The sequence below is a fragment of the Pseudophryne corroboree genome, chromosome 3 (assembly GCF_028390025.1).
Source record: "Pseudophryne corroboree isolate aPseCor3 chromosome 3, aPseCor3.hap2, whole genome shotgun sequence".
Taxonomy (NCBI): domain Eukaryota; kingdom Metazoa; phylum Chordata; class Amphibia; order Anura; family Myobatrachidae; genus Pseudophryne; species Pseudophryne corroboree.
Genome location: NC_086446.1, coordinates 778,023,992 through 778,051,426, shown reverse-complemented (window position 1 = coordinate 778,051,426; position 27,435 = coordinate 778,023,992). Strand labels below are relative to the sequence as shown.

The following is a 27,435-nucleotide window of genomic DNA, read 5'->3' as shown; positions in this document are numbered from 1 at the left end:
CCTGTGTATGGGCAGAAATACTCTTTGGTAGGTGCTCCGCTCACTGCAAAAGAGCTGGCTTTAAACATAGGCGGGGGTTGGGAAATAAAGAAGCCTGAAGAGTGTAACCAGTCATTAGGGACGTCGGTGCCTGAGCGGCCGCACTGTGAGGAGAGGGTGCGGCTACCTGCAGCGGAGAGACTGGTGCCGACCTGACCTCTGCAGCAGCCGTGCATCAGGAGGTGAGAGGGACGCTGAGATACCAGCTGCCGCTGTCAGCCCCTCCATCAGCCGGGCACTGCAGAGTAGAGACAGCTTTCAGGAGAAGTGCCGGGGGGGGAGATAGGAGAGTATGCACTGCCCAGCATTGACATGGCTAGATCGCGGAGCTTGGGGGGACAGTAAAAGAACAGCTGGCAGCAGCTGGCTGATGAAGGTTATGGAGGTCTGTAGTTAACACTCGCCACACAGACCTCACAGCACAGAAAGCCTAGTGGAAAGTAGCAGTAGCCTCATCGTGCATTCATGGATGTAATGAATTATTGACTATTATCTCCTAAAGGATGCGGTAGTAAGTACTTAGCTGGCCATCCAATACAAGTACAGTCATCACTCTTGTTCTTGCAGCTTATGTCACCAGAGGGCGTTTAGTACACGTTAATCTATTATAGATATAAATTTATGTATATATTGTGGTAACGAACTACTGTTAATTGTCAACCACCTGCAGGGAAAACGATTTAATCATCTCAACTACACTACACACTTACATGCATTTAAGTTAAAAGTATTAATTTACAGTCACTTGGAGAGTGAGCAGTCCTTTAGGAACAGTGACATCTAGTGGCAAACTTCAGTCATTGTACCCAGCACTAACATAAAGCTCTAGGAATCTACTGTATTACAGAGCAGCTGCAACATTAGAGAAGCGAAGTAACAATTCCGTGGGATACCTGTAACTGTAATCCATTAGAAATAAGCAGCCAGCCGGGTGTTCAAAACATTTAGTAAGGCTATTCTGGAATAATTGCACTATATATAGGTTGAGTATCCCTTATCCAAAATGCTTGGGACCAGAAGTACTTTGGATATCTGATTTCTCTTTCATCCACTAGGGGACACTGGAGTCTTATACAGTAAGGGGTGTGAAGCCTTGAACCGGAGGTGTGGCACAATCTAAAATTAGCATTGTCTGCACAGCCGACTCCTCCCCCTTCACATCCCTCCTCCCTCAGTTTGAAAAATTGTGCTGGAGGTAACAGCACGTGGGAGCACTGAGCTCCTGACTAAAAATCTAAAAGGGGCTGCGTAACCCTAATAAAAGGGGGACAAGGCTGCCTAATATCAGAGAGACAAAGATCCCTATTGAAGGGACCTGCCTCTCTCCACAGGAGATCCTCCAGCCTTCTAACAGTGAGTACTGGTTGAAGGAAGACGCAGCTTAGGCTAGGGTACTTCATGTAATTTATTAGTTTCTTGAAAGTAAAACTTTACTATCACTGCTGCCTCCTGATAAAAGAAGAGATAGACCCCCTCTTGCAGCTACAGCGGCGGGCGCGGGAGCAGAGTGCGGCGCGGGACTCAGCCCTTCCTCCCTGTGAGCAGGGAGCGACAGCAGAGAGGCGCGCTGCACAGCGACGGAGACTGACAGCCGAAGCGGAGCACAGGCGCCGCTACGGGGCTGTCAAGGCGCGCGCCGGCTAGCGGGTCCGTAGCGCGCCAGATAGTAGCAGGGAAAGTCTGTTCGCCGAGCGCCGATGGTAGACTCGGCGCGCGCCAGCCAGCGGGCGGCGGGAGGGGAGCCAAAGCAGCAAGTGTTAACACCAAAGCCAGTAAGAAAGAAAAACCTATAAACATATGTGGGGCACACATTTAGTGGGGGCCATATTTAATGATTATGGCGCCAGAATGAGATAAGGGATGGGTCCTCCCCCCAGTAAAGTAAGGAAAAGGGTTGCTTATTACAGAATTAGCTCCCCCTGCTGCACTGCCTGCATAGTGCATAGTAAAATATAGCAGAGTGATCGTTAGACAACAGCTCCCTCTGCTGGTGTAAAATATATTTACAGTATATGAGGATCTCCTGAAAAGTAATATAACTTCACAATTTATATTTTCAAGGGACTTCTGTTTCAAAGATCCCGCAGAAAATTCACGGAAGCAAGCGAATACCAACTCTAACATCGTAGCTGATTTACAGTTGGGGTGTGAGGATTGCGAGTCAGCTGGTGTTTTATTTTTATTTTTTTATTTAATTAAAGTAAAGATATTGGCCTGCTCCTTTTTATATACGAAAAGGACGGGTAATTCCAGCCGGATCCAATACCTTCTCTTCCGTCATCTCCCAGTCTTTCTCTTCCTAGTTTAAAGGGTGAAAGCGCGGCGGGTTACCCTGGTACAGGGTTTTCAAAACAACATGTCTAAGGCAACCAAGACCTCCAAGACCTGTTATGTTTGTACGAAATGTAACAAGAAGAGCACGCGGGTTGGCAGCTCCGGGGTGTGCGACTCCTGCTTAGACAAGGACGCTCCACCGGGGAGCAGTGCTCTGGCTAAGGCATGGGAAGACAACCTTGCTAATAGAATCTCCAAGGAGATGGCAGAATCGCGCAAGCAGCAATCAGAATGGGCTGCGGGATTCTCAAAGACGATGGAGGAATTTCTCATCAGGTTAACGCCGCCCGCACACGCAGACACAAGTGTGCGCAAGGCTGTTAAAAGAACTCTCCCTATGATACCAGAATCAGAAGAGGAAGAGGGTTTTCTTCTTTATACGGAGGAAGGTGAGTTAATTGAACCTAACCTAGATGCCGACTTTCCAGAAGAGGACTCGGCAATCTCAGGTCTAGACTCCTTAATTGACGCGGTAAAAGAGATCCTAAGCTTTAAGGACGAGGAAATACGGGAGCCGGAAGATTTCGATTTGTTCGAATCCCAGAAGCCGCGTTCAGCAGTGTTTCCCATTCCTAAATCCCTCCAATCTCAGATAGAGGAGGCTTGGAAACAAACTGTTTCAATTTCCGAAACGGTTTCAGGTAACTTATCCCCTACCTAAGGGTGTAATGGACAAGTGGGAGACTCCGCCGGTAGTGGATGCCTCACTAGGAAGGGTGTCAAAAAAGACAATTTTACCGATTCCTAACGTAACTACTTTAAAGGATGCGTCAGACCGTAAAGTTGACACTGCGTTAAAGTAAATTTTTGTTGCAGCTGGTGCAGCGCAGAGACCTGCGATAGTCTGTGCTTGGGTCAACAAGGCCATGGGTGCATGGTCCGGCCGTATTGTACAAGCTATTGAGGAGGAAAACAGTTTAGAAGAGATTACCCAACTGGCGGAACACATTCGGGAATCTGCATCGTACTTATGTCAAGCTTCTAAGGATATTAGCAGAATAGCATCGCGCATATCTGCATCGGCCATATCGGCTAGACGGATTTTATGGCTCAGAGAATGGCAGGGAGACTCCGAGACCAAAAAGGCGGTAGAATCCATCCCCTTTGGGGGTGAAATGCTGTTCGGACCAGAATTAGACAAATGGATTTCGCAGGCTACAGCGGGGAAGTCCACTTTTCTGCCTACTCCTTATACGAGAACCGCTCCACAAACTAGGAGAGGTTATTCTGGTCCAGCATTTACTTCATTTAGATCTCAGTCCTTTCGAGCCAGAGGAAGGGGTTTCGGTACACAAGCACGTGGGGGCAGAGGTAGAGGCCGCTCATAAGCAGCGACCAGAAAGCACAATAAACCTGCTGACAAGACCGTGGCATGACTGCCTCCCAGCTCACCTGGGGTCCCCCTTGGTGGGCGGCCGACTGGAAGGTTTTCAGGACATCTGGGCCAAAACCTCACCAGAACTTTGGGTGAACAACTTAATCTCTCAGGGATACAAGCTGGAATTTCAACAGAGGCCTCACAGTCAGTTCTTTACAACAGGATTGCCTCGGTGCCCTCAAAAAGCAGGGGCACTACAGGCAGCAATTCTTAAATTGCTACAAGCAGAGGTCATTATTCCGGTTCCCGCTTCTCAGAGAGGAACGGGGTTCTATTCCAATCTTTTTGTCTTGCCAAAGCCAGACGGGACGGTCAAACCAATACTCCATTTAAAAGTTTTTAAGAGTCCACAAATTCAAGATGGAATCAATCCAATCAGTCATTGCAGGCTTAGAAGAGGGCGAGTTCATGGTATCCATGGACATAAAGGATGCATATCTGCAAATTCCAATCTGGACTCCTCACCAGGCTTACTTAAGGTTCGCACTGGTGGCGAATCACTACCAATTCCGGGCCTTGCCGTTCGGTCTAGCATCAGCCCCAAGAATTTTCACAAAGATCATGGCAATCATGGTTGCAGGACTGAGACTGTTGGGGGTCACGATTATACCTTATCTGGACGATTTACTGATCAAGGCTCCATCTCAGACTCGACTGCTCAAGGATGTTCAGACATCCCATCAATTTCTAATTCAACATGGATGGATTGTCAATTTCCAAAAGTCCAACCTCATACCGACTCAACGGATTCAATTCCTCAGTCTCATCTTGGACACGGTCTTATTACGTGTGTTCCTACCAGAGAACAAGGTCCAGGACTTACTGAGATTAGTGGCTCAGGTACTGAGGACGCAAACCGTTTCTCTGCATCTGTGTGCAACTTCTCGGGAAGATGGTGGCGTCATTCAAAGCTCTCCAGTACGGCAGACTTCATTCCTGACCATTCCAAATAAACCTCATTGCTCAGGGAGCAGGCTCGCACTGGCTTCTCCATCGGAGAATCCGACTTCAACCACAAGTACGGGTCTCCTTGATATGGTGGTCGTTACACAAGAAACTTGCAGCCGGCAAGAAATGCGGCATTTGGGATTGGAGGATCCTGACGACGGACGCCAGTCTCAGAGGTTGGGGAGCCGTCCTAGAGGACCATCAGTTTCTAGGATGGTGGACGCTACAGGAGAGCAAACTACCCATAAAAATCCTCGAACTAAGAGCAGTTTACAATGCACTTCTCTTAGCAGAAGACCTAGTCATGAAACAACACATCAGGATTCAGTCAGACAATGTCACGACGACGGCTTACATAAACCGTCAAGGAGGAACAAAGAGCAGGATGGCGTTAAAGGAAGCCACAAAGATCTTGTTGTGGGCAGAAAGACGAGACCTCATTCTCTCGGCAGTGTTCATTCCAGGTGTGGAGAACTGGGAAGCAGATTATCTCAGTCGCCAGGACATGCATCTGGGAGAGTGGTGCCTTCATCCACGGATTTTCAACATGATTCTGAGAAGATGGGGTCTGCCTCAGGTGGACCTAATGGCGTCTCGACAAAACCATCAGCTACCCAGATATGTGTCAAGGACTCGAGATCCAGCAGCATAAGGAGTGGACGCATTAACACTTCCTTGGTGTTACAGGAGGGTTTACATATTTCCCCCATTCCCACTCATACCCAGGGTACTAAAAAGGGTAAAACGGGAACGAGTGTGGGCCATTCTAATCGCACCAGATTGGCCCCGCAGGAGTTGGTACTCCGACCTGCAGGGGTTACTTGCGGAAGATCCTTGGAGGTTACCTCAGAGAGAGGACCTGCTATCTCAGGGACCGTTCCTACACCCCGACCTGAACAGGCTGCGTTTGACGGCGTGGCTATTGAAACCCGGATCTTAAGAAGCAGAGGGATTCCACGAACGGCCATTCCTACAATGATTGCCGCTAGGAAGCCGGTCACAGCCAGGCACTACTACAGGATTTGGACACGGTACATGGCTTGGTGTCAGGAGTGGGGATGGAATTCAACGAATTTCCATTTATCTCGACTTCTACTTTTCCTTCAGGCCGGTCTAGAGGGAGGACTCAGACTGGGCTCTTTGAAGGTTCAGATTTCGGCTCTCTCCATCCTTTTTCAACAGCGGCTAGCATCCTTGCCAGAGATTCAAACCTTTTTACAGGGGGTTCTGAGGATTCAACCCCCTTTTTGTCCTCCCACGGCACCATGGGACTTAAATTTGGTGTTAGAATATTTGAAGTCACCGACTTTTGAGCCGTTGACAAGAACATACCTGAAATATCTCTCTTGGAAGGTCACGTTATTACTTGCCTTGGCTTCGGCTAGGCGGGTTTCTGAGTTGGCAGCCTTATCCTGTAAGAGTTCTTTCTTAGTTTTTCATGAGGATAGGGCGGAACCATACAAGGACGGACTTCCTTCCGAAGGTGGTTTCGGGGTTTCATGTAGACCAGCCAATAGTGGTTCCATCTTTCCAGGGTCTCACAGATGAGGACGTGTCCTTGGATGTTGTCCGAGCTTTACGGGTATACGTACAGGTTACGTCGTCCTTCAGAAAGTCGGACCATTTGTTTGTTCTTTATGATGGGCCAAAGAAGGGTTGGCCAGCATCTAAGCAGTCTTTGGCTAGATGGATTAGACTTACCATTCGGCAAGCTTATGTTTCCTGTGGCAAACAGGTTCCGGTTCAGACGGGTGCTCATACTACCCGATCAGTGGGTGACTCGTGGGCGGCTGCCAGGGGTGCTTCCACTACTCAACTTTGCAGAGTGGCGGACGTGGTCTTCAGCCGACACGTTCGCAAAATTTTACAAGTTTGATACTTTTGCGTCCGGAGAATCTAAGTTCGGACGTTTAGTTTTGCAGGCCACCGACAGCACTCCCTCCCTGGGGGAAAACTTTGGGATGTCCCCTACTGTATAGGACTCCAGTGTCCCCTAGTGGATGAAAGAGAAAAGAGGATTTTGGTACTTACCGATAAATCCATTTCTCTGAATCCTCTAGGGGACACTGGACGCCCGCCTCGGTGCTGTCAACCTGCTGTGTTTTCAGTTCTTGTTTTAAACAGTTCGTATAAACGGTGCTCCTTATTCGGTCAAGAGTTCTTGGCCGCTGTTTGATATGTTGTACGGGTCGGTTCCTCGCCATGTGCTATAGTGTCATGTCCTATTCTCTCAGTCAAAATGTTTCAAACTGAGGGAGGAGGGATGTGAAGGGGGAGGAGCCGGCTGTGCAGACAATGCTAATTTTAGATTGTGCCACACCTCCGGTTCAAGGCTTCACACCCCTACTGTATAGGACTCCAGTGTCCCCTAGAGGATTCAGAGAAATGGATTTATCGGTAAGTACCAAAATCCTCTTTTTTCCATATTTTGGAATAATTGCATAACATTATGAGATATCATGGTGATGGGACCTAAGTGTAAGCACAAAATGCATTTATGTTTCATATACACCTTATACACAGCCTGAAGGTCATTTACTACAATATTTTTAATAACTTTGTGTATTAAACAAAGTATGTGTACATTGAGCCATCAGAAAACAAAGGTTTCAATGTCTCACTCAAAAAATTCCGTATTTCTGAATTTTTGGATATTGGATAGTCCAACCTGTACTTCTGACTCAGGAAACATAAGAGAACAGTAACGTTTATTGGGAAGGAGTCAGTTACAAGTTATACATACATGAGAGCTATTGGACTTAAGACAATTGTTGAACATATTTCAGATAGAAATACTTTATATAATTGATAGTTTATAAGGAGTTACGTATTTCACAAACGACAAGGGACACTTACAGCACTCACAGTGAGTATGGTAAATATGACATAAGGCACAAGCCAGGTCATCGTTACCCCACGCAGGTTATTCTGAATAAGAGTTCCATCTACTTGTTAGATTTGTATTGTGTTACTATATTTGAAAGCAGATAAAGAATAAAAGAAAGATTATGTGCTTTTAAATACTGCCAAGAAAAATAAAAGCTAATCCTGTTTCTTCTTTCAGACGGCCTTGTAATTATTGGGGTGCACTCAGCGAAGTTTCCAAACGAACGGGTTTTGGATAATATTAAGAGCGCGGTTCTGAGATACAACATCAGCCATCCCGTGGTGAATGATGCCGATGCCACCTTATGGCAGGAGCTACAGGTCTCTTGCTGGCCCACACTGGTCCTGCTTGGCCCCCAGGGCAACCTCCTGTTCTCTCTGGTTGGGGAAGGGCACAAAGAGAACCTATTCCTCTTCACTTCCATGGCATTAAAGTTCTACAAAGAGAGAAATGAAATCCAGTCTGGCCAAATTCCACGCCAACTCTACAGGAACTCGCTGCCTGAATCTCCGCTCCTTTTCCCTGGTAAGGTGGCGGTAGACGTGGCCGGTGGCAGGCTGGTTATCGCTGATACGGGGCATCACAGGATTCTGGTCGTGACCACAGATGGCAGAGTCCTTCACACTGTTGGAGGTGAGACCCAAAGCATAATCTGTATTGATATATATCACCCATGTCTCGCTCAAGTATGTAACAGTCCAAGCACTAAGCACTTCTTAATAGCACACGTGCAGGCAACTATTCTGTGTGATTAAACTATCCATAAACTAGAAGCCAGTGACATCACTGAGCATGCAGCTTATCCAATCACTAGGAGCAGTGACATCACTGAGAGTGCAGCTTATCCAATCACTAGGAGCCAGTGACATCACTGAGAGTGCAGCCTATCCAGGCACTAGGAGCAGTGACATCACTGAGAATGCAGCTTATCCAATAGCTAGGAGCAGTGACATCACTGAGAGTGCAGCTTATCCAATCGCTAGGAGCCAGTGACATCACTGAGAGTGCAGCCTATCCAGGCACTAGGAGCCAGTGACATCACTGAGCATGCAGCTTATCCAATCACTAGGAGCAGTGACATCACTGAGAGTGCAGCTTATCCAATCACTAGGAGCCAGTGACATCACTGAGAGTGCAGCCTATCCAGGCACTAGGAGCAGTGACATCACTGAGAATGCAGCTTATCCACTAGCTAGGAGCAGTGACATCACTGAGAGTGCAGCTTATCCAATCGCTAGGAGCCAGTGACATCACTGAGAGTGCAGCCTATCCAGGCACTAGGAGCAGTGACATCACTGAGAATGTAGCTTATCTAATCACTAGGAGCAAATGACATCACTGAGAGTGCAGCCTATCCAGTCACTAGGAGCCAGTGACATCACTGACAGTGCAGCCTGTCCATTAACTAGGAGCCAGTGACATCACTTAGAATGTAGCTTATCCAATCACTAGGAGCCAGTGACATCACTGAGAGTGTAGCCTATCCAGTCACTAGGAGCCAGTGACATCACTGAGAGTGCAGCCTATCCAGTCACTAGGAAATAGTGACATAACTGAGAGTGCAGCCTGTCCAGTCACTAGCAGCCAATGACATCACTGAGAGTGCAGCTGGTCCAGTCACTAGGAGCCAGTGACATCACTGAGAGTGCAGCCTGTCCAGTTACTAGGAGCCAGTGACATCACTGAGAGTTCATCCTATACTTCCACTAGGAGACAGTGACATCACTGAGACACAAATAATGTTCTCAGGATATTACTAGGTTGTACTCCCACATATTCCTATGAATGTAGTTTTGGCCCACAAATTTACTTCACTCTGTGTCTGCTACAGGTGCACTTTGACCTATTTGCTATAATGCAAAACCAAAACAAATTATACCCTGTTTTTTGGGGGGGGTATTTTTTTGCAAAAGGCAAATTTTCAAGATATACCATTAGTTTATTTAATGACAGCTGAGAAACTTTTTAAGTTAACTACAAGCAAATCTGTATTGGTGATGTCTTGACATGTTTTCGGAAACGGCAAAATTCAGAATTCTGCATGTAGTCTCCATAATAAAATGATATACAAGGCTGTTCGATCCCCTCCATCTCTGCACTGAACACATTTTATAGTGATGGTAATAAAACCTAAACTACTAAGGCGGAACATCATTTGAAAGAGAGAAGTTCACTCTTTCAAAAGAAGTTGCCCCCTAATATGTAAGTGCCAGAATGGGGTGATATCTCTTACCCTAAGTACCCTCTCCTATCCCCTGACCCTTCTAGTATTTCTGCAGTACAGGGTGGTGTTGTCTGGTATCACTAAACCCTGCCTCCTCCATTGGCTTCCACTGCCAGTTGGACTTTTCTGTAGGTTCTACCCTCTTGATTACCTGCAGTTCTGAGGATGAGTGTGACTCGTCCTCAGCACTGCTGATGTATATGGTGAAGATTAGTCTCGATCATTGTTTGCCCTGAAGGGGTTAAAAAGTGATATTTTATGGAGATGGGAGGATCTGTAACATGTCTAATTTTGATACCGCGCTAACAGATACTTAAGTTTTAGAAACTATTTCCAATTTCTCTATAGAGTAAGGAGACGGCGAACCAGCTGCACATGAAGTGTACATCTCGTCTGCACCACCTAAGGCGAGAGCGTAAATACATCTGCAAATATGGTCAACAAGTATTATTATGCCTGCAATAAAACCTACAATCGCAGGATTTGTCTGTATTGCTATCCATCTAGTAGACGCTTGGGTTGGTTTTGCTATATACAGATTATGTTATTGTAATATAAAAACATAAACACGTCGTAGACTGATAACGTGGAGGAAAATTTGAAAAATTGCAGGTAGAAGTTCGGAGAAAAACATTGTGCTCCTTCATCCACACCGCCAACACATTATACGCATGCTAAATGTACAAAAACCAAAAATATAACAAAAAAAAAAAATTCAGCACAAAAACATAATTAATTCATAATAACGGGTAGATATGTGTCTCAGGGGAGGGCAGCCAAGCTGGACGCACAGTATTAGTTCTCTCCACGTGTTGGAGCTACAGCTGGACAGATCCTGTTGCGCTGCGTCTGAGCGGAGTAGCCGGTTTGGCACTGCACAGACGCCTATATCTGTAGCAAATTGCAGTTGTCATTGGCTATATTGCTTAGCGTGTCACCACAATGAGACAGCAACGGTCTTCCTGCTTCAGCGCTTTACTATTGGCTTACAGTTTATCCTCCACCGCAGTGTATACATTGTCATAAAGTATCATACAGTATTTATTGCTTTTGAAGTGTTCGGTATTTGGAGAGTTTCTTCCGTTTTATGTTTATCAGAACTGAACTGGTTCTCCGTATATTTCCAAACGCCCGAGATGTGTGATGTAATGTTGCGATGTAGTGACCGCACGCTGACTAAGGGGCAGCACGGATGGTGTAATGGTTAGCATTACTGCCTCACAGCATTGAGGTCATGGGTTCAATTCCCACCGTGGGAGTTCTCCCCGTACTTGTGTGGGTTTCCTCTGGGTACTCCGATTTCCTCCCACAATCCAAAAATATACTGGTAGGTTAATTGGCTCTCAACAAATTAACCCTAGCGTGAATGTGTCTGTGTGTACATGTGGTAGGGAATGTAGATTGTAAGCTCCACTGGGGCAGGGACTGATGTGAATAGGCAAATATTCTCTGTACAGTGCTGCGGAATATGTGTGCGCTATATAAATAAAATAAAAAAAGGGGCAGATTTATGAAATCTTGGAGAGAGATAAAGTGGATGGGAATAAAGTGCCAGCCAATCAGCTCCTAGCTGCCATGTTACAGGCTGTGTTTGAAAAAATGACAGGAGCTGATTGGCTGGTACTTTGAGGCAGATGTACAAAGCCTTAGAGAGTGATAAAGTAGAGAGAGATAAAGTATCGACCAATCAGCTCCTAACTGTCCTTTTTCAAACACAACCTGTAACATGGCAGTTAGGAGCTGATTGGCTGGTACTTTATCTCTCTCCAAGCCTTGATAAATCTGCCCCTTAGTCATTTTCACTGCTGCTTACTAGTTAGCTGTAGAGAATTGTCCAGTATAGAGAGTTACCAGCGCTGTGTAGAGAGAACATTAATGGTGCATGTAGAGGAAAGCGGTTTCTTGCACAGTTTCCTACAACCGTTACCAATTTACATGATAATCTCCCGCCATTTATACTGTGCATTGTAGTGTATGGCCTGCACATAACAGGTGTATAGGGGAGTGTATGCATTGTAGTGTATGGCCTGCACATAACCGGTGTATAGGAGAGTGTATGCATTGTAGGGTATGGCCTGCACATAACCGGTGTATAGGGGAGTGTATGCATTGTAGTGTATGGCCTGCACATAACCGGTGTATAGGGGAGTGTATGCATTGTAGTGTATGGCCTGCACATAACAGGTGTATAGGGGAGTGTATGCATTGTAGTGTATGGCCTGCACATAACCGGTGTATAGGAGAGTGTATGCATTGTAGTGTATGACCTGCACATAACCGGTGTATAGGGGAGTGTATGCATTGTAGTGTGGCCTGCACATAACCGGTGTATAGGGGAGTGTATGCATTGTAGTGTATGGCCTGCACATAACCGGTGTATAGGGGAGTGTATGCATTGTAGTGTATGGCCTGCACATAACCGGTGTATAGGGGAGTGTATGCATTGTAGTGTATGGCCTGCACATAACCGGTGTATAGGGGAGTGTATGCATTGTAGTGTATGACCTGCACATAACCGGTGTATAGGGGAGTGTATGCATTGTAGTGTGGCCTGCACATAACCGGTGTATAGGGGAGTGTATGCATTGTAGTGTATGGCCTGCACATAACCGGTGTATAGGGGAGTGTATGCATTGTAGTGTATGGCCTGCACATAACCGGTGTATAGGGGAGTGTATGCATTGTAGTGTATGGCCTGCACATAACCGGTGTATAGGGGAGTGTATGCATTGTAGTGTATGGCCTGCACATAACCGGTGTATAGGGGAGTGTATGCATTGTAGTGTATGGCCTGCACATAACCGGTGTATAGGGGAGTGTGTGCATTGTAGTGTATGGCCTGCACATAACAGGTGTATAGGGGAGTGTGTGCATTGTAGTGTATGGCCTGCACATAACAGGTGTATAGGGGAGTGTGTGCATTGTAGTGTATGGCCTGCACATAACCGGTGTATAGGGGAGTGTGTGCATTGTAGTGTATGGCCTGCACATAACAGGTGTATAGGGGAGTGTATGCATTGTAGTGTGGCCTGCACATAACAGGTGTATAGGGGAGTGTATGTATTGTAGTGTATGGCCTGCACATAACAGGTGTATAGGGGAGTGTATGCATTGTAGTGTATGGCCTGCACATAACCGGTTTATAGGGGAGTGTATGCATTGTAGTGTATGGCCTGCACATAACCGGTGTATAGGGGAGTGTATGTATTGTAGTGTATGGCCTGCACATAACCGGTGTATAGGGGAGTGTATGCATTGTAGTGTACGGCCTGCACATAACCGGTGTATAGGGGAGTGTATGCATTGTAGTGTATGGCCTGCACATAACCGGTGTATAGGGGAGTGTATGTATTGTAGTGTATGGCCTGCACATAACCGGTGTATAGGGGAGTGTATGCATTGTAGTGTATGGCCTGCACATAACCGGTGTATAGGGGAGTGTATGCATTGTAGTGTATGACCTGCACATAACCGGTGTATAGGGGAGTGTATGCATTGTAGTGTGGCCTGCACATAACCGGTGTATAGGGGAGTGTATGCATTGTAACATAGAAACATAGAATTTGACGGCAGATAAGAACCACTTGGCCCATCTAGTCTGCCCCTTTTTTATTTTATCCTTTAGGCAATCTCAATCCCTTTTTTAATCTTGATTCTTTGTAAGGATATTCATATGCCTGTCCCAAGCATGTTTAAATTGCCCTACAGTCTTAGCCTCTACCACCTCTGATGGGAGGCTATTCCACTTATCCACTACCCTTTCTGTGAAGTAATTTTTCCTTAAATTTCCCCTGAACCTCCCCCCCTCCAGTCTCAATGTATGCCCTCGAGTTCTAATACTTCTTTTCCTTTGAAGAATGTTTCCCTCCTGAACTTTGTTAAGACCCTTTATATATTTGAAAGTTTCTACCATGTCTCCCCTTTCCCTTCTCTCCTCCAAACTATACATGTTAAGATCTTTTAGCCTTTCCGGGTAAGTTTTGTGATGTAGGCCATGCACCATTTTAGTTGCCCTTCTTTGTACACTCTCTAATGTATTTATATCCTTCTGGAGATAGGGTCTCCTGAACTGGACACAGTATTCCAGATGGGGCCTTACCAATGACCTATACAGTGGCATTATCACTTCTTTTTTCCTGCTACTGATTCCTCTCCCTATGCAACCAAGCATCTGACTTGCCTTTCTCATTGCTTTGTTGCATTGCTTTCCTGCCTTCAAGTCACTTGAAATAGTGACTCCTAAATCTCTTTCCTCCTCAGTAGTTTCCATTATAGTACCCTTGATACTATACTTAGCCTTTGGGTTTTTGAGACCCAAGTGCATGATTTTGCATTTTTTAGCATTAAACTGTAGTTGCCACGTTCTTGACCATTTCTCAAGCCTACCTAGGTCATCAATCATTTGTTTGACCCCTCCCGGTGTGTCTACCCTGTTGCATATCTTTGTATCATCTGCAAAAAGGCATATTTTCCCTTCAATACCATCTGCAATGTCACCAACAAAGATATTAAAGAGAACTGGACCAAGTACAGATCCCTGGGGTACTCCACTGGTAACATTTCCCTCCATAGATTGCACTCCATTAACTACAACTGTCTGTTTCCTATCCTGCAACCAGGTTCTTATCCATTTCACTAATTTATAATCCACCCCCAGGCTTTCAAGTTTATTTAGCAGTCTGTGATGTGGGACAGTGTCAAATGCCTTACTAAAGTCTAGATATGCTACATCTACAGCTCCCCCTTGATCTATTATTTTCATCACAGAGTCAAAAAAAGTCAATAAGATTTGTTTGGCATGATCTCCCACCAGTAAATCCATGCTGTTTTGGATCCTGTAAGTTGTTTGATTTAAGATATTCCACTACTCTTTCTTTTAATAGTTTTTCCATTACTTTCCCTACTACTGATGTAAGGCTTACTGGTCTGTAGTTACTTGCTTCTTCCTTGCTTCCACTTTTGTGCAGTGGAACTACATTTGCTCTTTTCCAGTCCTCTGGAATATCACCTGTATTTAGTGACTGGTTAAATAATTCTGTTAAAGGTGTAACCAGGACATCTTTTAGCTCTTTGAGTATCCTTGGGTGTATCCCATCTGGTCCCATTGATTTATACACTTTTAGTTTTGAAAGTTCTGTTAGGACCTTCTCATCTGTAAATGTATTTTCATCTACCTTATTTTTATGAATGTCCTTGCAATTTAACTGTGGCCCCATCCCTTCTTCTGTAGTAAATACTGAGCAAAAATAATTATTTAGGTGATCTGCTATTGCCTTGTCTCCCTCCACCAAATGCCCACTCTCTGTCTTAAGTCTTATTATTCCTCCATTTGATTTTCTCCTTTCACTTATATACTTAAAAAAAGTTTTGCCCCCTTTATCTACTGACTGGGCCATTTTCTCCTCAGCTTCTGCCTTTGCACGTCTGATCACTTTCTTAGCATCCTTCCGTCTGTCCAGATACTCCTCTTTGTCGTTATTATTTTGAGTCTGTTTGTATTTCCTAAAAGCCATCTTTTTTGCTTTCACACTAGTTGATACTACTTTTGCATTGTAGTGTATGGCCTGCACATAACCGGTGTATAGGGAAGTGTATGTATTGTAGTGTATGGCCTGCACATAACCGGTGTATAGGGGAGTGTATGTATTGTAGTGTATGGCCTGCACATAACAGGTGTATAGGGGAGTGTATGCATTGTAGTGTATGGCCTGCACATAACCGGTGTATAGGGGAGTGTATGTATTGTAGTGTATGGCCTGCACATAACCGGTGTATAGGGGAGTGTATGCATTGTAGTGTATGGCCTGCACATAACCGGTGTATAGGGGAGTGTATGCATTGTAGTGTATGGCCTGCACATAACCGGTGTATAGGGGAGTGTATGCATTGTAGTGTATGGCCTGCACATAACCGGTGTATAGGGGAGTGTGTGCATTGTAGTGTATGGCCTGCACATAACAGGTGTATAGGGGAGTGTATGCATTGTAGTGTATGGCCTGCACATAACCGGTGTATAGGGGAGTGTATGTATTGTAGTGTATGGCCTGCACATTACAGGTGTATAGGGGAGTGTATGCATTGTAGTGTATGGCCTGCACATAACCGGTGTATAGGGGAGTGTATGCATTGTAGTGTATGGCCTGCACATAACCGGTGTATAGGGGAGTGTATGCATTGTAGTGTATGGCCTGCACATAACCGGTGTATAGGGGAGTGTGTGCATTGTAGTGTATGGCCTGCACATAACAGGTGTATAGGGGAGTGTATGCATTGTAGTGTATGGCCTGCACATAACCGGTGTATAGGGGAGTGTATGTATTGTAGTGTATGGCCTGCACATTACAGGTGTATAGGGGAGTGTATGCATTGTAGTGTATGGCCTGCACATAACCGGTGTATAGGGGAGTGTATGCATTGTAGTGTATGGCCTGCACATAACCGGTGTATAGGGGAGTGTATGCATTGTAGTGTGGCCTGCACATAACCGGTGTATAGGGGAGTGTATGCATTGTAGTGTGGCCTGCACATAACCGGTGTATAGGGGAGTGTATGTATTGTAGTGTATGGCCTGCACATAACCGGTGTATAGGGGAGTGTATGTATTGTAGTGTATGGCCTGCTCATAACCGGTGTATAGGGGAGTGTATGCATTGTAGTGTATGGCCTGCACATAACAGGTGCATAGGGGAGTGTGTGTATTGTAGTGTATGGCCTGCACATAACCGGTGTATAGGGGAGTGTGTGCATTGTAGTGTATGGCCTGCACATAACCGGTGTATAGGGGAGTGTGTGCATTGTAGTGTATGGCCTGCACATAACAGGTGTATAGGGGAGTGTGTGCATTGTAGTGTATGGCCTGCACATAACAGGTGTGTAGGGGAGTGTGTGCATTGTAGTGTATGGCCTGCACATAACAGGTGTGTAGGGGAGTGTGTGCATTGTAGTGTATGGCCTGCACATAACAGGTGTATAGGGGAGTGTATGCATTGTAGTGTATGGCCTGCACATAACCGGTGTATAGGGGAGTGTATGCATTGTAGTGTATGGCCTGCACATAACAGGTGTATAGGGGAGTGTATGCATTGTAGTGTATGGCCTGCACATAACCGGTGTATAGGGGAGTATATGCATTGTAGTGTATGGCCTGCACATAACCGGTGTATAGGGGAGTGTGTGCATTGTAGTGTATGGCCTGCACATAACAACAGGTGTATAGGGGAGTGTGTGCATTGTAGTGTATGGCCTGCACATAACCTGTGTATAGGGGAGTGTGTGCATTGTAGTGTATGGCCTGCACATAACCTGTGTATAGGGGAGTGTATGCATTGTAGTGTATGGCCTGCACATAACAGGTGTATAGGGGAGTGTATGCATTGTAGTGTATGGCCTGCACATAACCTGTGTATAGGGGAGTGTATGCATTGTAGTGTATGGCCTGCACATAACCGGTGTATAGGGGAGTGTATGCATTGTAGTGTATGGCCTGCACATAACCGGTGTATAGGGGAGTGTATGCATTGTAGTGTATGGCCTGCACATAACCGATGTATAGGGGAGTGTATGCATTGTAGTGTATGGCCTGCACATAACCGGTGTATAGGGGAGTGTGTGCATTGTAGTGTATGGCCTGCACATAACAGGTGTATAGGGGAGTGTATGCATTGTAGTGTATGGCCTGCACATAACCGGTGTATAGGGGAGTGTATGTATTGTAGTGTATGGCCTGCACATTACAGGTGTATAGGGGAGTGTATGCATTGTAGTGTATGGCCTGCACATAACCGGTGTATAGGGGAGTGTATGCATTGTAGTGTATGGCCTGCACATAACCGGTGTATAGGGGAGTGTATGCATTGTAGTGTGGCCTGCACATAACCGGTGTATAGGGGAGTGTATGCATTGTAGTGTGGCCTGCACATAACCGGTGTATAGGGGAGTGTATGTATTGTAGTGTGTGGCCTGCACATAACCGGTGTATAGGGGAGTGTATGTATTGTAGTGTATGGCCTGCTCATAACCGGTGTATAGGGGAGTGTGTGCATTGTAGTGTATGGCCTGCACATAACAGGTGCATAGGGGAGTGTGTGCATTGTAGTGTATGGCCTGCACATAACCGGTGTATAGGGGAGTGTATGCATTGTAGTGTATGGCCTGCACATAACCGGTGTATAGGGGAGTGTGTGCATTGTAGTGTATGGCCTGCACATAACCTGTGTATAGGGGAGTGTGTGCATTGTAGTGTATGGCCTGCACATAACCTGTGTATAGGGGAGTGTATGCATTGTAGTGTATGGCCTGCACATTACAGGTGTATAGGGGAGTGTATGCATTGTAGTGTATGGCCTGCACATAACAGGTGTATAGGGGAGTGTATGCATTGTAGTGTGTGGCCTGCACATAACCGGTGTATAGGGGAGTGTATGCATTGTAGTGTATGGCCTGCACATAACCGGTGTATAGAGGAGTGTATGCATTGTAGTGTATGGCCTGCACATAACCGGTGTATAGGGGAGTGTATGCATTGTAGTGCATGGCCTGCACATAACCGATGTATAGGGGAGTGTATGTATTGTAGTGCATGGCCTGCACATAACCGGTGTATAGGGGAGTGTATGCATTGTAGAGTATGGCCTGCACATAACAGGTGTATAGGGGAGTGTATGCATTGTAGTGTATGGCCTGCACATAACCGGTGTATAGGGGAGTGTATGCATTGTAGTGTATGGCCTGCACATAACAGGTGTATAGGGGAGTGTATGGCCTGCACATAACAGGTGTATAGGGGAGTGTATGCATTGTAGTGTTTGGCCTGCACATAACCGGTGTATAGGGGAGTGTATGCATTGTAGTGTATGGCCTGCACATAACAGGTGTATAGGGGAGTGTATGCATTGTAGTGTATGGCCTGCACATAACAGGTGTATAGGGGAGTGTATGTATTGTAGTGTATGGCCTGCACATAACCGGTGTATAGGGGAGTGTATGTATTGTAGTGTATGGCCTGCACATAACAGGTGTATAGGGGAGTGTATGCATTGTAGTGTATGGCCTGCACATTACAGGTGTATAGGGGAGTGTATGCATTGTAGTGTATGGCCTGCACATAACCGGTGTATAGGGGAGTGTATGCATTGTAGTGTATGGCCTGCACATTACAGGTGTATAGGGGAGTGTGTGCATTGTAGTGTATGGCCTGCACATAACCGGTGTATAGGGGAGTGTATGCATTGTAGTGTATGGCCTGCACATTACAGGTGTATAGGGGAGTGTGTGCATTGTAGTGTATGGCCTGCACATAACAGGTGTATAGGGGAGTGTATGCATTGTAGTGTATGGCCTGCACATAACAGGTGTATAGGGGAGTGTATGCATTGTAGTGTATGGCCTGCACATAACCGGTGTATAGGGGAGTGGTTACCGTGTACTGATCGGGACATGATACACTGACGTCTCTGTTTCTCTCACATTGCTCTTTTCAGGATGTGAGAGCGGCTGGAAAGATGGAAGTTTCTCGGAAAGCTCCTTTCACTCCCCTCAAGGTGTGGCTATTGCGGGCAGTGTCGTCTATGTGGCCGACACGGAGAACCATCTGATTAGGAAGGTACGCCACGTTTTTCAGTCTGTGTGTCGGGCAATGTACCCTGCAAGCCCCTGTGGCTCTACTCATTACTGTGACATAGTTATGGCATCTCAGAGACCTGTAAAATACGTCAGAAAATCTCCATGGACTTATTTTAATCCCACTTCAAATATATTTCTCATACGTCCTAGAGGATGCTTGGGTCCACTTCAAGACCATGGGCTATAGATGGTTCCGCAGGAGCCATGGGCACTCTAAAGACTTTTCATTGGGTGTGAACTGGCTCCTCCCTCTATGCCCCTCCTCCAGACCTCAGTTTTAGAAATGTGCCCAGGCAGACTGGATGCACTCTGAGGAGCTCTACTGAGTTTCTCTGAAAAGACTAATGATAGGTTTTTTATTTTCAGGGAGATCTGCTGGCATCAGACTCCCTGCTTCGTGCGACTGAGGGGGCAGAAGTAGGAACCAACTTCCTGAAGAGTTTCATGGCTCCTCTTCTGGCTGACAGGACACCATTAGCTCCTGAAGGGTGCTGAACGCTAGCCGTGTCTAGATGCTCACTCCCACAGCACGCCGTCACCCCCCTCGCAGAGCCAGAAGTCAGAAGACAGGTGAGTAGAAGAAGATAGATCTCCTATCAAGAAAAGTGACAGCTGAGGTACGGCTCGGCTGGCGGGAGCGCAGCGCGCCATTGCTGCCCACACACACAGGCACTGCAGGGCGCGGGGAGGGGGGCGCCCTGGACAGCAAAAATACCTATAAACTGGCAAAAAGGGGGCATAAGATGCCGCTAGCATAGCCCTACCGCCGCCAGTATAAATATTATTAAAGTTTGCTGAGTGAAAAACGCGCCATTGCGGGGGCGGAGCTACTTCCTCAGGCAGCCAGCAAACTGCTCAGCGCCATTTCCTCTCTCTTCTCAGGCTGCAGAGACAACGCTGGTCCTTTCCTCCACTTCTGACTACAAGTACAGGGTGAAAATAAAGGGGGGGCCCAAGCGTTTTTGGTGCATTACAAGTGTGTATTACTGTGTAAAAGCGCTGCTTGTCTGTGGGCATTCTGTGTTCACAGGCATTAGATACAGCCGCTGGGGTTGTGAACTGGCTGCTCCTAAACTGTGTCCCTCTGACAGATTTTACTGTGGGTCTGTCCCCTATAAGTCCCAGTGTGTCTGTGTGGGTGTTGTACACGTGTGAGGCATGTCTGAGGCAGGGAGTTCCTCCCCGGAGGAAGCCATTTTAGGGGCACAGAGTTGTAATGTGGTGGCGCTGCTGACACACCAAGAGCCTGCATGGGTGAAAGAAATACGTGATAGTATGCGTCATATCAATAGGAGATTAGATAAGTCTGAATCTCATGCTGAGTGCTGGATAAAATCTGTGGAGGATGTGATTTTTCAGGGCTCTGTTCTTCCATATGCAGGCGACCCCTCTGGGTCACATAAGAGACCATTTGCGAATATTGTGAATACTGATACCGACACGGACACTGATTCTTGTGTCGACGATAGTGACTCCAGAGAAATAGATCATAAATTGGCAAAAAATATACAATATATGATTATAGCTTTAAGGGAAGGTTTGGAAGTCACGGAAGCCACTCCTGTACCTCAGGAGAAGGCATATTTCTATAAAGAAAAGAAATCCAAAGTCACTTTCCCTCCTTCCCACGAGCTAAATACTCTCTTTGAAGGGATGTGGTTGAATCCTGAAAATAAATTTCGTATTCCCAAGAGGATTCAGATAGCTTACCCTTTCCCAGCAGAGGACAGGAAAAAATGGGAGTGACCCCCTGTGTTAGACAGTGCACTGTCCAGATTGACAAAGAAGGTAAATCTCCCTGCACCTGGCACGGCTTCACTAAAAGAGCCGGCAGACCGAAAGATGGAAACTACATTGAAATCCATTTATGTTACCAATGGTACGCTGCTCAGGCCCACTATTGCCTGCACGTGGGTAAGTTGCGCTATTGAAAAATGGTCAGAAAGTGTGTCAGCAGAAATTGACACTATTGATAAAGATGAGATACTCCTTAAGTTAGGGAATATCAAGGACGCTGCCGCATACATGCTGGAAGCAATGAAGGATATTGGACTCTTGAGTTCACAAGCCGCTACCATGGCAGTATCGGCTAGGCGGGCGTTGTGGATTCGCCAGTGGAACGCGGATGCAGATTCCAAAAGAAACATGGAGGCTCTCCCATATAAAGGTGAGGCCTTATTTGGCGATGGACTGGATGCGTTAGTCTTGGCGGCTACCGCAGGTAAGTCGACATTTTTGCCCTCTGCGCCTGCACCGGCAAAAAAAGCCCCATCACCCACACATGCAGTCCTTTCGGCCCAATAAATACAAAAAAGCGAGAGGTTCCCCCTTCTTTAGAGGTAGGGGAAAGGGAAAGAAGTCCACAGCGGCTTCAAGTTCCCAGGAGCAGAAGTCTACCCCTGCTTCTGCCAAATCTTCAGCATGACGCTGGGGCTCCCTTGCGGGAGGCCGCTCGGGTGGGGGCACGTCTCAAACGGTTCAGCCAAGGATGGATTCTGTCTGGCCTGGATCCCTGGGTGTTGCAAATCGTATACAAGCGGGATACAAGCTGGAGTTTCAGGACGTTCCCCCATGCCGATTTTTCAAATCGACCTTGCCAGCTTCTCTTCCAGACAGAAGCAGTAACAGCGGCAATCCAAAAACTATGTCAGGATCAGGTCATAGTCCTGGTACCTTTGTCACAACAAGTGGAGGGGTTTTATTCAAGCCTTTTTGTAGCCCCGAAGCCGGACTGCTCGGTCAGACCGATTCTGAACCTGAAAAATCAGAATTTCTACTTGAAACGGGTCAAGTTCAAAATGGAATCACTGAGAGCAGTGATTTCCAGTCTGGAGGAGGGGGACTACATGGTATCTGTAGACATAAAGGATGCTTACCTGCATGTTCCCATTTACCCTCCTCACCAGGCTTATCTGAGATTCGCGGTTCAGGATTGCCACTACCAATTCCAGACATTACCTTTCGGTCTCTCCACGGCACCAAGGGTATTTACCAAGGTGATGGCGGAGATGATGGTTCTCCTGCGTCAAAAAGGAGTCAATATAATTCCTTATCTGGACGATCTCCTGATAAAGGCGATATCCAGGGAGCAGTTGTTACAAAACATCACACTCTCCCTGTCAATACTCCCAACAACACGGTTGGATCATAAATTATCCAAAGTCACAGTTGGAACCGACGACAAGGTTGTCTTTTCTCGGGATGATTCTGGACACAGAAGTTCAGAGAGCATTTCTTCTGGTGGAAAAGGCTCTGGAAATCCAGAAACTGTAAAACTGTTATTGAAACCATCCAGGGTGTCGATCCATCAGTGCATTCGGCTGTTAGGGAAGATGGTGGTGGCCTACGAGGCCATACAGTTTGGCAGGTTCCATGCCAGAGTGTTCCAGTGGGACCTGTTGGACAAGTGGTCGGGTTCCCACCTACACATGCACCGAAAGATAATCCGGTCAACAAAAACCAGGATTTCGCTCCTGAGGTAGCTACACAGCTCTCACCTACTAGAGGGACGCAGGTTCGGGATTCAGGACTGGCTCCTGGTAACCACGGATGCAAGTCTCCGAGGCTGGGGAGCTGTCACTCAAGGAGAAAGCTTCTAAAGACGATGGTCAAGTCAGGAAGCCTGCCTTCACATAAATGTGCTGGAACTGAGAGCCATTTACAACGGCCTTCAACAAGCGGTACATCTTCTTCAAGATCATCCCGTGCATATCCAGTCGGACAATGTAACAGCAGTCGCGTACATAAAAAGGCAGGGCGGAACGAAAAGCAGAGCGGCAGTGGCAGAGGTGACGAAGATCCTCCTCTGGGCAGAAAGACATCTAAAAGCTCTGTCGGCAATATTCATTCCGGGAGTAGACAACTGGGAAGCAGACTTCATCAGCAGACATGATCTCCATCCAGGAGAGCGGGGCCTCCACCAAGAAGTCTTTGCAGAGGTGACAAGTCTTTGGGGAATTCCTCAAGTAGACTTGATGGCATCTCGTCTCAACAAGAAGCTTCAGAGATACTGTTCCAGGTCGAGAGACCCTCAAGCGATAGCGGTGGATGCGCTAGTGGCCCAGTGGGTTTTCCCGTCAGTGTATGTCTTCACTCCACTTCCGCTGATCCCAAAAGTGCTCAGGATCATAAGAAGAACAAGAGTTCGGGCAATCTTCATTGCCCCAGACTGGCCAAGGAGGGCTTGGTACCCAGAGCTCCAGGAGTTGCTCATAGAAAATCCTCGGCCTCTTCCTCTTCGCGAGGACCTGCTACAGCAGGGGCCGTGCGTGTATCAAGACTTACTGCGGCTACGTTTGATGGCATGGCTGCTGAGCGCCGGATCCTAGCCCGAAAGGGTATTCCCAAGGAAGTCATCCTCACTCTTATTCAGGCCAGGAAGGGAGTAACGCTGAAACGTTAACACCGTATTTGGAGAAAATATGTATCTTGGTGTGAATCCAAGAAGGCTCCTACGGAGGAGTTTCACTTGGGATGTTTCCCCCATTTTCTACAGGCTGGTGTGGAGGCGGGCCTCAGGTTAGGATCAATCAAGGTCCAGATTTCGGCCTTTGTGTTTTTCCAGAAACAATTGGCTTCTCTTCCAGAAGTTCAGACCTTCGTGAAAGGGGTTCTGCACATCCAGCCTCCATTTGTGCCTCCGGTGGCACCATGGGACCTTAACGTGGTGTTGCAGTTCCTCCAATCGGACTGGTTTGAGCCTCTACAAGAGATAGAGTTGAAGTTTCTCACTTGGAAAGTGGTGATGCTTTTGGCATTGGCATCCGCACGGCGGGTGTCTGAATTGGGGGCCTTGTCTCACAAGAGCCCTTACCTAATCTTCCATGAAGATAGGGCAGAGTTGCGAACTCGTCAACATTTTCTTCCAAAGGTGGTTTCTTCTTCCCACATAAACCAACCTATTGTGGTGCCAGTAGTTACTGAGACGTTCACCGAGTCAAAGTCTCTAGTTGTGGTTAGGGCTTTGAAAATTTATGTCGCTAGAACGGCTCGAATACGGAAAACAGAGTCATTGTTTGTCCTGTATGCTTCCAATAAAATTGGGTGTCCTGCTTCCAAGCAGACTATTGCGCGTTGGATCAGAAGTACGATTCAGCACGCTCATACTACAGCTGGATTGCCGTTACCGACATCGGTGAAGGCCCATTCCACTAGGAAGGTGGGCTCATCCTGGGCGGCTGCCCGGGGGGTCTCGGCATTACAACTTTGGCGAGCAGCTACTTGGTTGGGGTCAAACACTTTTGCTAAATTCTACAAGTTTGACACCTTGGCCAATGAGGACCTCAAGTTCGGTCAATCGGTGCTGCAGGGTCATCCGCACTCTCCCGCCCGTACTGGAGCTTTGGTATAAACCCCATGGTCTTGAAGTGGACCCCAGCATCCTCTAGGACGTATGAGAAAACAGGATTTTAATACCTACCGGTAAATCCTTTTATCCTAGTCCGTAGAGGATGATGGGCGCCCGACCCAGTGCGTACTTTACCTGCAGTTTAGTTATTAGAGTTACACAAGTGGGTCTGGGACTGAGGGTCGACAGCACAAAGGTCGACACACCTTAGGTCGACGCCAATTGGTCGACACACCTTAGGTCGACATGGACAAAAAAGTCGACAGGAACAAGGTCGACATGAGTTTTTATGTTTTTTTTGGTGTCGTTTTCTTCGTAGAGTGACCGGGAACTCCAATTAGTGCACCGCGTCCCCTCGCATGGCTCGCTTCGCTCGCCATGCTTCGGGCATGGTGCCTTCGCTCGGCACACTTTACCGTTCCAATCGTAGTCCACGTGGATCGTTAAGTATGAAAAGGTTCCAAAAAATAAAAAAATCGCGAAAAACTCATGTCGACCTTGTTCCATGTCAACCTTGTTCCTGTCTACCTTTTGTCCATGTCGACCTTTTTGTCCATGTCGACCTAAGGTGTGTCGACCTTTGTGCTGTCGACCTGGAGTCCGGATACCACACAAGTTGTGTTATCTTAGTTTCAGCATGTTGCTGCAATTGGTTCATGCCTGTTGGCGTGTGTTACGTTGAATGCCATGTGTGCGGCATGGTTGGGGTGTGAGTTGGTATGGATCTCACCACTAGTATTAAAGTAAATCCTTTCCTCGAAATGTCCGTCTCCCTGGGCACAGTTCCTATAATTGAGGTCTGGAGGAGGGGCATAGAGGGAGGAGCTAGTTCACACCCATTGAAAAGTCTTAAGCGTGCCCATGGCTCCTGCGGAACCGTCTATACCCCATGGTCTAGAAGTGGACCCCAGCATCCTCTACGGACTAGGAGAAAAGGATTTACCGGTAGGTATTAAAATCCTGTTATTGGTCTATGCTTAAAACTTCATTGTTTTCAAAAATGTTTCTGAAGCTTTTTTGTACCTACTGAGGATCTAGCTGGAAGATTCTTTGTCAGATGGTCTAGCAGGGGTGCTTCCCAAATGTGTTTAACAGTTGTCTTTTACCTTTTAAAAGGTATGAACGATATTCATGGTAAGACTTAACCCCTCCTGATATCCTTACACACTTTTTCCTTAAAGGATGTCCCTGTGTAATCCTTATACAGCCGGTGTGCAGTACCTAGCTCGTCCCGCAGACCCCATGCTCCTGTGTAATAATGCCATCTTCCAATATTCCTGGTAGCTGTCTCCCCGCATGCGGCTTCCTTGGTTAAGCAGGTTACCCATGAATTTTACACTTTGATTTGACATCTGAGTTCTCTGTAGTGTAATGTTTCCAAGTCTCTTCTCAAGGGCTCGAGATCAGACGTAATTTCCTGTCTAATAGGTTTTAATGTTTCTGTTACGAAGGCAATAAATATTTTTAGATTCATGTGGAAAAGTCCTTTAAATCAGCAACTGGTGACCTGATACACATAAGCGCTCTTCTAACCTTCAATAGATTAATTGCAGTAACTTTTACCCTAAACATGTGAAAGCAAATGAGCCCACGTGGATCCATGCAGGAATATGCTGTAGTAGGGAGGCCTTGTCCTGGGGTAGATGGGCACGTCCAAACACACAGCAGCCAGGAAACCGCACACCCAGTCCAGGGTTTTCATGCAATCTAGCCGTAGCTAGTTTTCTTATGTGTACAGAAAATATAAAACAAAAATAAATCCTAACCCATTTGGGCACAAACTATCAAAAAGGTTCCCTCCCTCAAAAGATGGTAGGACCCTATGCCCCTACCACAAACAAAGGCATATTGCACAGTACTCATGGTCAATAAATCAGTGTCTCATAACTAGCTAGTTGCCTATTTCCCCAGGAAGTGAGACCCTGAGTAAAGCCCTGACGCACCTTATATCAGCCTCTAACATGTGCGGGTACTAATTATCCTGCACTCAGGCTCAACACCCGAAATGAGCCTAATGGATGGAGCCCCTCTAATCTCTTCATCCATACCCCAGGAACCCATAACCAGCTATTATATATGTGTAATTACAAATGTGTCCTTTTACCCCCTATCCCTTTTGTGGCATATGGCATAATTCCTGCACTGTGCACTTACCTTGTCAATGAAGATTCTGGCCTTATCCACAGCGGGAGATCACATGGTGCTGATCTGCGATCATCTGATCTGTGTTGCTTCCTCCTACAGTCACATGATGCAGTACAAGGCTTCTTCTTCCGATCATCTCTTCATTCGCGCACCACCTCACCTTCAGATATAGCGATGTGTATGGAAAACATGTAGTCATGGGAACAACCTGAGGAAGAGGGAGGTTTTGCAGAAGATATTCCTCAAATTGCAAAGTAGTAGTTACGGCTCCGTTGGCAAATGTATTCTACATTTTGTAGTAAAACTTCTTTTAACAAATAAAAATATTTTATCTAGGTTGATCTGGAAACGTTTAGAGTGAGCACGGTGGCCGGGATAGGAAGTCAAGGCGTTGACAAGGAGGGCGGAGCTCAAGGAGAGGCGCAACCAATCAGCTCTCCCTGGGATGTCACATATGGGGACTCGGGTAAGCAAGTCCAGCACATACCGCTGCCTAAAGATGATATCCCTTA

At 46.6% G+C, this 27,435-nt stretch overlaps 1 protein-coding gene across 2 annotated transcripts in view; it reads left to right on the top strand.

Moving 5' to 3' along the window:
• NHLRC2 (NHL repeat containing 2) overlaps positions 1–27,435 on the top strand; it is a 144,182-nt gene that overhangs the window by 25,336 nt on the left and 91,411 nt on the right. For both annotated transcript variants that reach the window (XM_063962559.1, XM_063962557.1), the window contains 3 exons: positions 7,764–8,219; positions 19,290–19,411; positions 27,260–27,389. In XM_063962559.1, coding sequence (XP_063818629.1) covers positions 7,764–8,219; positions 19,290–19,411; positions 27,260–27,389 — 708 coding nt within the window. The remainder of the gene's footprint in view (positions 1–7,763; positions 8,220–19,289; positions 19,412–27,259; positions 27,390–27,435) is intronic.